The following is a 12,762-nucleotide window of genomic DNA, read 5'->3' as shown; positions in this document are numbered from 1 at the left end:
CACAGTATCTATTAAAATGTTGGACAGCGTATTATTGGATCCAGCAAAGTATCTTATGTTTATAAGATTAGAGCATATGTATCATTACAGCTTTTGGAATACTTCACAGTATATACTTCCAGTATATATTTGACACTATCCGAACACCCTGCACTATAAAAAAAATAGAACAGTGCACAATATACTCTGGCAACCATCATGGTATAATAATCTAGAATACCACGCAGTATATCTAAATACAGCACATACTTGATGACTGTAGCATTTACCCTATAGTGACCGGAATATATCCTGGATTCAGAAATGCACAATATACCCTAGCATACAGCACAATATATAGTGCAAGGTTGAACAGTATGTTCTGGTATACCAACAGTATATCATAGACTATACATAAGTATACAGCAGAATGCATCCTAATATTCAACACAGTATATCTTTAAATATTGCACATTTAATATATCCTCCAGCACAATATATTATGGAATACCGCACAACACAGTATGCCCAATCCTCTAGCAGAGCAAATCATTAAGTACTGCACAGTATACATATCCTGTCATCCATCAGTCTTCGACAGTATACTACGTTGTTATATATATTAGATTGTATATAGTGCTGGATCCATAGGAGTATATTGTGTTGGATTCTAAAGTATTCTAAAACATACTGGGTTTGAGGAAGAGGTAGACAGTGTCCATCTAGCAAAATGAATCATTGAGCTTAGAAAAGTAGCTGAAGCTTTTTTTTAATTCAAGCACCAACCACATGCTAGCTTTTTTTTTTATTCCGCACGATTTGGTATTTTAAGTAACCGCAGATTCACCTTATTTACTAACATGTGCTTTGCAAAGTGAACATACCTTTCTATAACTAAAAAGCCTCTGCTCCTTTAAAAAATCACCCAAGTGTGTTGGATTTCTTTATTTTTTTTTATTGCACAGTATATTAAGAAATCCAACACACTTGGGTGATTTTTTAAAGGAGCAGAGGACATATCACTCAATATTGTTAAATATACTATGCAATATTTCACAATCACAATATATTTTCTTTATGTTCTCCAATACACTATGCTGGATTATTGGGTGTGCAGATTTGGGAGGGATTGTAGGACATACTGTGCTGTATTGTCTCAGATTCTAGGTTATATTATGCAGTATTATGGTGTATACTGTGTTGAATTAAAGTATGCTGTACAAGTATTACAGGACTGGCTGCTATGGTAAAAACATCTCAGTGTACCTGCATGCAACACAGTTATTACACAGCACACTGTAAATTACTCAATTGTGCTGAATGATAGGGTATACAGGCATACCACACTTTTAAGTACACAATGGGTTTTATTTACTAAAGTTGGAAAGTGCAAAATCAGGCTCACTTCTGTATATAAACCAATGAGCTTCTAATCTCAGCTTGTCCAATTAAGCTTTGGTAATAAAACCTGGAAGCTCATTGGTTTCTAAGCAGTAGTGAGCCTGATTTTGCACTTTCCAGCTTTAGTAAATAAACCCCATTGTGTACTTAAAAGTGGGGTATGCATGTACTGTCTTTTCAGTATGATATACTGTGCTGGATGATAGGATATGTACTGTGCAGTATTGTATTATATACTGTTCTGGATGGTAGGGTATACTGTGAAGTATTGTATAATATACTGTACTGGATGACAGTGTATACTGTGCATTACTGTATGATATACTGTACTGGATGATAGGATATACTGTGCAGTATTGTATAATATACTGTGCTGGGTGGTAGGGCATAGCAGCATTTCATGATATACTGTGCTGGATGATAGGATATACTGTGCAGTACTGTACAATATACTGTATTGGATGATAGGGTATACCTACAGTATTGTATGATATACTCTGCTGGATTATAGAGTAGACTGTGCTGTGTAGTATAATATACTGTGCTGGATGATAGGGCATAGAAGTATTTTATCATATACTGTGCTGGACTATAGGCTATACTGTACAGTATTTCATAATATACTGTGCTGGATGATAGGGCATAGCAGTATTTCTATTTCATGATATACTGTGCTAGATGATAGGGCATAGCAGTATTTTATGATATACTGTGTTGGATGGTATAGGGTATAATGTGAAGTGTTGTATGATACACTGTGTTGGATGATAGGATAGGGTATTGTGCTGGATGATAGGGCATAGCAGTGTTTTATCATATACTGTGCTGGACTATAGGCTATACTGTACAGTATTTTATAATATGCTGTGCTGGATGATAGGTTATACTGTGCAGTGTTGTATGATATACTGTGCTGGATGATAAGTTATACTGTGCAGTGTTCTATAATTTACTGTGCTGGGTGATAGGGCATAGCAGTGTTTTATCATATACTGTGCTGGACTATAGGCTATACTGTGCAGTATTTTATAATATACTGTGCTGGATGATAGGTTATACTGTGCAGTGTTCTATAATTTACTGTGCTGGATGATAGGGCATAGCAGTTTTTTTATGATATACTGTGCTGGATGATGGGGTATACTGTGTGCAGTATTTCATGATATACTGTGCTGGATGATGAAGTATATTTTGTGCAGTATGGTATGACATACTGTGCTGGATGATAGGGTATAGTGTGCAATATTGTATGATATACTGTGCTGGATGATACGGTATACTGTGCAGCACTGTATGATATACTATGTTGGATGAGGGAGCATAGCGGTATTTCATGATATACTGTACTGGATGATGGGCTATATTGTGTGCAGTATTTGTATGACATACTGTGCTGGGTGATAGGGCATCCTGCGCAGTATTGTATGATATACTGTGCTGGATAATAGGGCATATTGCGCACTGCGCAGTATGTGCTGGGTGATAGGGTGTACTTTGCAGTATTGTATGATATACTGTACTGGGTGATAGGATATACTGTGCAGTATTGTATGGTGTACTGTGCTGGATGAGAGGATATACTGCGGAGTATGAGTATCTCATTATGTACCATGCTAAGGTATAAAAGTGTTGTGCTGTGTATTATACTTAGCTGGATGATAGGTTATACTGGAGTATCTCAAATATACTGTGCTGGATGGCGATGCAAACCGTGCAGTATTACGTGATATTGTGGGATACAGCACAACAGAATTTGTTTAGTAAATTAATATTTTCCCTTAATGAATGAGATAAAACTGGGCTGATTTTATTCATCCAATGTGCAAGAAAATGTCAAATTTCTTACTTTTTAAAAAAAATTATTCAGTATTTAAAGCAAGCACAGCCTCAACTATTACTACGTAAGTGGGCATTCACTTTGCAAAGTGAACATTTACTTTGCTAAGTGAACTGTCTACTCCTTTCCATAAATCAACCCATTACCTAAAGCTGCACAGAATTGCCTAGCATCCAGTGCAGTATATCATGTAATATTGCACTGTATAGACAATGATCTAGCACACTGTATTCTGAAATATTAAACCGAATTTCATATAAACCAACACAGAACATCCCGGAATTTCACCACAATATCATATATCCCTGGCACTCAGTACAATAGATTTGAAAAAAATACCTTTGGCTCCAAGACTTTTGTATATTGGTTTGAAGTGCTATACGTATATTTAACCAGTATGGAGTATTCTCTAACAATGCACAGTATATTCCAGCATCCAGCACAATATAAAATTGAAAATTGCGTAGTCTACGGTCTTTCTTATAGCATATTCTGAAATACTGCCGTTTTACCCCAGCAATCACCACAGCACATTCTGGGATACACTGGAATACTGTCGTGTTTACCACAGTGTTCAGCATCTGCAGCGTAGTGATATTGTGGTTTCCAGCACAATGTATTTTGGAACTCTCCAGTATATCCTAGCAAAAGGCATTTATAATGTGGCACGTTGTACAGATAGAGTATCCAGCAAGATGTATTGTTGAATATTCCACAATAGACCATGTCATCAAGTTATTGTAAAAGCCAATATATTGTACCATCCAGCGCTATTCTTGAAATAGGGCTCAGCTTATCCCATAATCCTAGTGTATTTGGGGCTATGTTTTTTTTGTATCTACAGTAACCTGCAGATAGGAACAGTTTACAAAGGAGGAACTAATAGACTATTGTAAAATGTTACATTGTACACATCAGAATCTCACCCATGCATTCTACCACATGGACCTCTGTTCTTATGTTATGCCCCGTGTACCTAAATCTTTCCTGCATACCATAGTATCATACTATTATAAGATTCTATACAGTATATTATACAATATAGAACCATGTATCTAATGTTTTCCAAATTCTAGGACAGTATAGCCTTCAATCATTCCTTGATCTCTAATAAAATCTATATCCTGGAAGGGTTTATCAGAGAGTACATTGACCAGTCTATCACAGGAACCTCTGTTATTGAAGCCTGGAGGTGAAGGGATCTGGACCAAAGGGGCAGTGGGTCATTACAGCCAATCAGATGGCATGATCAATGTTTCCAGACTATAAACTATGAAATATGAGTTATTGCTGGAGGGCAACGCTCCCACTTTTTATCCAATTACCACAAATCAGCCCCAGAATTTAAACTCGACTATTATGGAGCTAATGTGTCACTTCCACCCAGTGTTCATGACATTACACCATGAGTAAACAGTGTTGACAGAGTGGAAATGTTATACATATGAATGCTCAAAGCTGGAGCCATAAATGAAAGCACATACATTTTAAGCAGTAATAATAGATAATCACATTAAAGTAGTGGGAATGTGCCATGGTTTTCTCTGGGTGAGTGTGGTATTCTCCTAAGTATTCCTTTTAACCCTGAGTACAATAGGAAGGCCTCCCTGGAAAAGGCATATTTTAGATCCATCCTCCATTGAAGGATTAACATGCTCTGCTGGTAAAGCACGTTAATCCAGAGGAAGAGGTGTGCTGCTGCTTAAAGTGGCTCTCCAAACCCTTGATGCTCCAAACCCAAGCCTGTTTGTCTAGACACTCATTAAGCCCCCGTTTGTCTGGCATTTCTACCTTGACCTTGGCCTTCCACACATTTTTTGAGGCCGAACAGTAAAAAATGTGGAATGCCAGGACAAAGGCTGACAGCCGGGCGCTTTCTGAGGCTTCCCAGCATTTCAAATAGCTGTCAGTCCCCAGGACCTTGTTTGTAGGTCAGTGGACAATGAAGAAGTTTACTGTCGTTCCTGAGCGATGTGATTTACCGTCACAATCTGGAAGAAAAGGAGCCGGCTATTTTCTGGCTGATGTTCAATGGAGGCTGTTGTGTGGGGGCATTGTACATGACAAAAGTCATCAAATGTCCCAAGGAATTCATAACACATTGTCCTGGCCGAGGTATACAAAACAGTCGTGGGGGCTGATTCACTCTGCACATCGCATCGATTAACCGATCTAAATCGAACACATCCATGTATGAAAAAAAAATTCCCCGACTAGAGATAAGCAACTACAGGAGACAATGTTCATTTTCAGGCCGGCCACATACAACCTATATGGAGCAGCAAAAGAAGCACTGGGAGTATTGCCTAGTGCTATCTATGTACAGATTTCCAATTCATGGTGGAGCTTACCCTTCTACATCTATGTTATTACTTAGAAAGATTTTCACACAGCTTTCACAGCTTTGAATGCAAACTGAAAAAAAAAAGTGATCCTTGGGGGAAAACGTTTATTAATAAAACCCTAATTAATTTCCCTTTCCCAGGCACTGGGTAATTCTGTCCTGGTTGTATACATAGACGCAAATCCAATACATTCTGTAGCCTTGAAATCTCCTCTGAGCTCAGATTTGTAAAGGGTTAATACTATAACACAAGTGTGGGCTACATTCTATGATAAGACATGTAATCTAATTCTTATCATGTGTCTTAATGTATCAAATATATTATTAAATGTATTACTTTGTGTATCAAATGTATTAAAAACATATGTCAAATGTATTACTTTGTGTATCAAATGTATTATCAAACAAATAGGACATGTATTATCAAACATATGTCAAATTGTATTACTTAATGTATCAAATGTATTGTCAAACATATATCAAGTGTTTTACTTAATGTAGCAAATGTATTATCAAATGTAATACTTAATGTATCAAATGTATTATCAAATGTAATTCTTAATGTATCAAATGTATTATCAAATGTAATTCTTAATGTATCAAATGTATTATCAAACACATATCAAGAGTCATACTTAATGTATCATCAAATCTATAATTGAATGTATCAAATCTAATATCAAATCTATTACTTAATGTATCAACTGTATTATCAAACATATATCAGGTGTTTTACTTAATGTAGAAAATGTATTATCAAACATATATCAAGTGTATTACTTCATGTATCATCAAATGTATTATCAAATCTAAAATTGAATGGATCAAATCTAACATAAAATGTATTACATAATGTATCAAATGTATTATAAAACATGTGTCACATGTATTACTTCATGTATCAAATGTTTTATGAAACAAATATCCAATATATTATCAAGCATATATCAAATGTTTTACTTTAATGTATCAAAATCCATTCTTCCACCTTTCTGAATAGCTTTGATTTTTTCCAAAAATGGTAACACGTGGATTACTAGGACTGACATGCAATGAACTACATATGTGATTGTGTATAGTTGTATTGTGTTTTTTTTTTGTCTGCATTGGATCTGCATCTATGTGTCTATAAATAAAAAGCTTATTTACAAGTAAAATGGATTAAAATATATTATTCAACAAGAGCTGGTATGTTTATAATTAGCAATATTCAGAAAAAAATAAATTAATAAATATATTTAAAAAAAAACATATATATATATATATATATATATATATATATATATATATATATATATATATATATATATATATATATATATATAGTGTTATTATTATAAGTAATCTATATTTATATAGATAGATTTTAGCAAACAATAAAGATGTAGTCCATTGCACCTCCCCCATAGCAGTACCATGATAAAGTTGTGACTTTCCTATTTCCTGTGCCCATGCAGCATGGAAAATTTTGTATTTTCTCTCGTGCAGTGTCTCTGGATCTTTAGCATCTGTATACTGTATATCTATAGAATCATTTACCCATTCACCATGTGTTGTTGAGCAAAAAAAAAAAATGTCAAGTGCTGTCTTTCCATTTTCCTTGGTGGCCATCAGTGGGCGTGATCCTTTTCCTTGGAGGGTCCTGTGTCCTGTGTTGGTGGGAGGGGTCACGTGCCTGGGAGAGAGCCTCTTCATTGTTGTCTATGGGGCCGCCGCGGTCACGTGCGAGCCCAGGCAGATTTCTTAATGAAGCCTCGGCGTAGACCTGCCCCCGGCCGGCGCGTTGCGCATGCGCGCCCAGATCAGACAATAATGTGGCAGGGAATTAGGTGACTCGCTTTTGGGAAGCTGACTTTTAAAAAGCACGGCCAGACCATGCTATGACGACTTCCCTGATCCTGCATCCTCACTGGGCGGACACCTTGATGTACGTGTATGAAACGAGCCCGAATGAAAAGAATCCCAAGAAAAGCCCAGCAGACATGGAGGGACTGAGTGGGAACTGTGCGAGCAGTCACTGCAGGGATTTTATTTCTCACCCAGCACTGGGACGCCATTCCAGTTCCATCGGAAGCCACCAAGGACCTGTGTACACGGATATTACCTCCCCGGAGGCTGGCAGACAGTGTTCGGGGGCCACATCTTCATCTAATGCCTCCCTGGGCTATGCCTACCCCTTCGGGAGCAGCTACTACGGCTGTAGGTTGTCTCAGTCCCACAACGTCAATTTACACCAGAAACCCTGCACCTACCACCCCAACGATAAGTACCCCGAGCCCAGCAACCCCATCCCCAGCGAAGACTTCTCCTCCAGGGCCAAGGAGTTTGCCTTTTACCCCAGCTTTGCCAGCTCCTACCAGGCGGTGCCCGGATACTTGGACATGTCAGTGGTGCCCGGGATCACCAGCCATCCGGAGCCTAGGCACGATACCCTCCTCTCCATGGAGGGATACCAACACTGGGCACTGCCAAACGGCTGGGATGGCCAAGTCTACTGCTCCAAGGATCAGAGCCAACCCAGCCATCTGTGGAAGGCACCTTTCCCAGGTAACCTCTCCTCCATTCACCCCCTCCCCCCCCAGTTCTCTTTGTCTGATCCCCCCGACCTGGAATCTCCCACACAGCAATTAAATCTGGAGGTGTCAACTGACACTATAGTCTCCATTCATAGGGCGCATTCCCCCCGACTGCAGGCAGAAAGTCGGGGATATGGATTCGGAAGGGGATGTCATAGCACCGTTTTGGTTTAAATAATACGGATCTGAATGGTGGAAGACTGTCACCCACAGCCCATGGCTTCCCCATGAATTATTCATTGGTCGGGGCTATAATAAGGCGACTCGCCTGCAGCGCTCCAGCCATCAGACCCTATAGAGACTCTATAGAGACCCTTCAGAAACCCTACAGAGCCTGCACAATGTGCTGCAATTCTTCCACCATAAAGCCTGCTCTGCTAACCAGGAAGTATATACACAGCAGCCGTGCCATCCCTACTATATACTGGCCACAGACAATTCTCACTCCAGGGCTGGGGAACGGCTGGAGGTGCCCATCCTATATGGGGGTATCATTTATGGGGGCATACACGAAGGGATCACCTTGTTAAACCTTCAGATCTCTAGAAAATCCTGCATGTGCCTGCTATACATTATTTAGAAATACATGACACCTCAAACAAGCGATTCCAAAAATGTGTTGTATAGTATATATATATATATATATATATATATATATATATATATATATATATATATATATTTATATATTTATTGAATTTGGAATAATTTGGGCTAACCCCTGTTACCCCTGTTTTATATTTTAATATATAAATATTATATATATATATATATATATATATATATATATATATATATATATGTGTGTGTGTGTGTGTTGTTTACACATAAAGCTTGTTTAATTTCCAGTTACATTAGCATGTTTAACGTGACGTTGTATTTTATATGACATGTATAGTATTACTAGTGCATATATGTTTCAGAATATATGTGTTTCTGAATTAATAAGAGCAGCCTTTCTCAACACTTTAAAACAATTTAAATAACTTAGATCCCCAGGAACCCCCAATAATAATCATAATAATAATAATTATTATTATTATTATATCTATAGTTCTTGAGACATTAGCGTCAACTATAAGTTCTAGATATAAGAATAAACACAAAATTAATGATTGTGGTGTACTAAGCGTATTTGATATCAAATGCTTTCATGCATAATATTATTTTTGTTGTCATAATAATACATTTAAAATATTAAATATTATTATTATTAATATATATACATATATATATATATATATATATATATATATATATATATATATATATATATATATATATATATATATATATATATATATAATTATTATTATTATTATCATCCAGAAAAAGGGACGCAGATCGTGAGTGACCCCATGCATTGATGATTAGTGAAGAAGTTCCCCCTTCTACACCAGTGTTCGGTGATGGGCCCTAGTACCCTGAGGATAAGTGGGAAGAATGCTCCTTACTTTGGGGGTCAGCGAGAAGAATGCCCCCTTACATATACCTAAAAACATCATTGTTGCCAGTGGTAGCTTATCTAAGGCAGACATTGTTCATAGCAACATCTGGAGGAACCCAAATGGCGGTCCATAGAATCCTGGTTGAGGAAAGCTCTCAATAAAATTATGTTACATGCACACATTACTGTTTTGGTAAAGTGGCATATATTACCCCTGCTTTACCAGTCTGTGTATCTGTTCATGAGTTACATAGAGCCATTATATTATACAGGTAGCATATTTGATCTAGCTACCTATTTGTCTCCTACTTGTCTAATTTACAATTGGTGTCTGTGTATACTATATTTTTCAGTGTTTCTACATATTTTTGTTTCCTTTGTGAATATTTCCATATGCCATGTCTATCTATCTATCTATCTATCTATCTATCTATCTATCTATCTATCTATCTATCTATCTATCTATCTATCTATCTATCTATCTATCTATCAATCTATCTATCTATCTATCTATCTATCAATCTATCTATCTATCTATCTATCTATCTATCTATCTATCTATCTATCTATCTATCTATCTATCTATCTATCTACCTATCTATCTATATATCTTTAAAAGGTGTATTCTTTTTTATGCTTATGTTTCTGTTTTCGTTGATATGTGTTTGTGAACATCATAATCCAACGGGGTATCTATCTATCTATCTATCTATCTATCTATCTATCTATCTATCTATCTATCTATCTATCTAACTATCTAACTATCTATCTACCTATCTGCCAATCTCTAGATCCATTTATATATTTATTTATATTTTTTGGTCAATATAATCTATTTATTGCAGGTTACAATGTAATATGTTGACGACATCTATCTATCTATCTATCTATCTATCTATCTATCTATCAATCTATCTATCTATCTATCTATCTATCTATCTATCTATCTATCTATCTATCTATCTATCTATCTATCTATCTATCTATATATCTTTAAAAGGTGTATTCTTTTTTATGCTTATGTTTCTGTTTTCGTTGATATGTGTTTGTGAACATCATAATCCAACGGGGTATCTATCTATCTATCTATCTATCTATCTATCTATCTATCTATCTATCTATCTATCTATCTATCTATCTATCTATCTATCTATCTATCTATCTATCTTCATCATCATCTATTTGTCATTTGTGTCTCTGTCTTTCTCTCTGCTTACCATGATGTTACAATGTATTGGTTAATGATATAACTGGTGCTTTCTATCCTCCAGACAAGCATGTGTAGCAATTTTTTTTTTTTATATTGCAACAATTCTGAAAATACTACAATGATATCTTACAATAGCCCAATATGAAAAGTCCCATTCCTCATCTCTGAATTTAATATAAAATTGAATCTTTCGATGGAATGAATGCCTTGTAGCCTAGCTGTATGGTGGGGGTTGTATTTGCCTGGCTCTATGACGTTGTCTGTATTTGCCTGGCTGTATGGTGGGGTCTGTATTTGCCTGGCTGTTTGACAGGGGCTGTATTTGCCTGGCTGTATAGTGGGAACTGTATTTTCCTGGCTGTATGGTTGGAGCTTTATTTGCTTGGCTGTATTGTTGAGGGTTGTATTTGCATAGCTGTATGGTGGGGGGTTGTATTTGCCAGGCTGTGTGGTGGGGGCTGTATTTGTCCGGCTGTATGGTGGGGGCTGTATTTGCCTGGCTGTATGGTGGGGGTTGTATTTGTCAAGCTGTATGTTGGAGGCTGTATTGGCCTGGCTGTATGGTGTGTATTTGCCTCTCTTTATGTTGAGGGTTGCATTTGCCTGGCAGTATGGGGGGGGGGGGGGGGTTGTATTGGCCTGGCTGTATGGTGGGGGTTGTGTTTCCTTGGCTGTATGGTGGGAGCTGTGATTGTCTGGCTGTATGGTGGGAGCTGTGATTGTCTGGCTGTATGGTGGGTTTTTTATTTGCCTGGTTGTATGGTGGGAGCTGTATTTACCTTGCTCTAGGGCTGGCTGTATTTGCATGGCTGTATGGTGGAGGCTGTATTTGCCTGGCTGTATGGTGGGGGGGGGGGGGGAATTTGCTTAGCTGTATGGCAGGGGCTGTATTTGCCTGGCTGTATGGTGGGGGCTGTATTTGTCAAGCTGTATGTTGGAGGCTGTATTGGCCTGGCTGTATGGTGTGTATTTGCCTCTCTTTATGTTGAGGGTTGCATTTGCCTGGCAGTATGGGGGGGGGGGGGGGGGATGTATTTGTCTGGCTTTATGGTGGGGGTTGTATTGGCCTGGCTGTATGGTGGGGGTTGTGTTTCCTTGGCTGTATGGTGGGAGCTGTGATTGTCTGGCTGTATGGTGGTTTTTTTATTTGCCTGGTTGTATGGTGGGAGCTGTATTTACCTTGCTCTAGGGCTGGCTGTATTTGCATGGCTGTATGGTGGGGGCTGTGTTTGCCTGGCTGTATGGTGGAGATTGTATTTGCCTGGCTGTATGGTGGGGGCTGTATTTGACTGGCTGTATGGTGGGGGTTGTATTTGCCTGGCTGTATGGTGGAGGGTGTGTTTGCTTGGCTGTGTGGTGGGAGCTGTATTTGCCTGGCTGTATGGTGGGGGTTTTATTTGCCTGGTTGTATGGTGGGAGCTGTATTTGCCTGGGTGTATGGTGGGGTTGTATTTGCCTGGTTGTATGGTGGAGGTTGTATTTGCCTGGTTGTATGGTGGGGGTTGTATTTGCCTGGCTATATGGTGGGGTTGTATTTGCCTGGCAGTGTAGTGGAAGCTGTATGTGCCTGACTGTTTGACAGGGGCTGTATTTGCCTGGCTGTATGGTGGGGGCTGTATTTGCCTGGCTGTATGGTGGGGGTTGTATTTGCCTGGCTATATGGTGGGGTTGTATTTGCCTGGCAGTGTAGTGGGAGCTGTATGTGCCTGACTGTTTTACAGGGGTTGTATTTGCCTGGCTGTATGGTGGGGGTTGTATTTGCCTGGCTGTATGGTGGGAGCTGTATTTGCCTGGCTGTATAGTGGGAGCTGTATTTACCTGGTTGTATGGTAGGAGCTGTATTTACCTGGCTATATGGTGGGGCTGTATTTGCCTGGCTGTATGGTGGGGGCTGTATTTGCCTGGCTGTATGGTGGGGTTTGTATTTGCCTGGCTTTATGGTAGGAGCGGTATTTGCCTGGTTGTATA

General features: G+C 38.4%; 1 protein-coding gene across 1 annotated transcript in view; it reads left to right on the top strand.

The window, feature by feature from the left end:
* Positions 1-7,363: 7,363 nt before the first annotated feature.
* The window catches only part of LOC143983766 (homeobox protein Hox-C13a-like), a 7,360-nt gene continuing 1,961 nt past the window's right edge, over positions 7,364-12,762 (top strand). Inside the window, exon 1 of the mRNA XM_077483817.1 lies at positions 7,364-8,108. Coding sequence (XP_077339943.1) covers positions 7,442-8,108 — 667 coding nt within the window. The 5' untranslated portion in view covers positions 7,364-7,441. The remainder of the gene's footprint in view (positions 8,109-12,762) is intronic.

The sequence above is a fragment of the Lithobates pipiens genome, unplaced genomic scaffold (genome assembly GCF_037356315.1).
Source record: "Lithobates pipiens isolate NorthernLeopardFrog02 unplaced genomic scaffold, aLitPip1_a1.2 Scaffold_16, whole genome shotgun sequence".
Taxonomy (NCBI): domain Eukaryota; kingdom Metazoa; phylum Chordata; class Amphibia; order Anura; family Ranidae; genus Lithobates; species Lithobates pipiens.
This window is presented reverse-complemented; position numbering and strand designations above follow the sequence as displayed.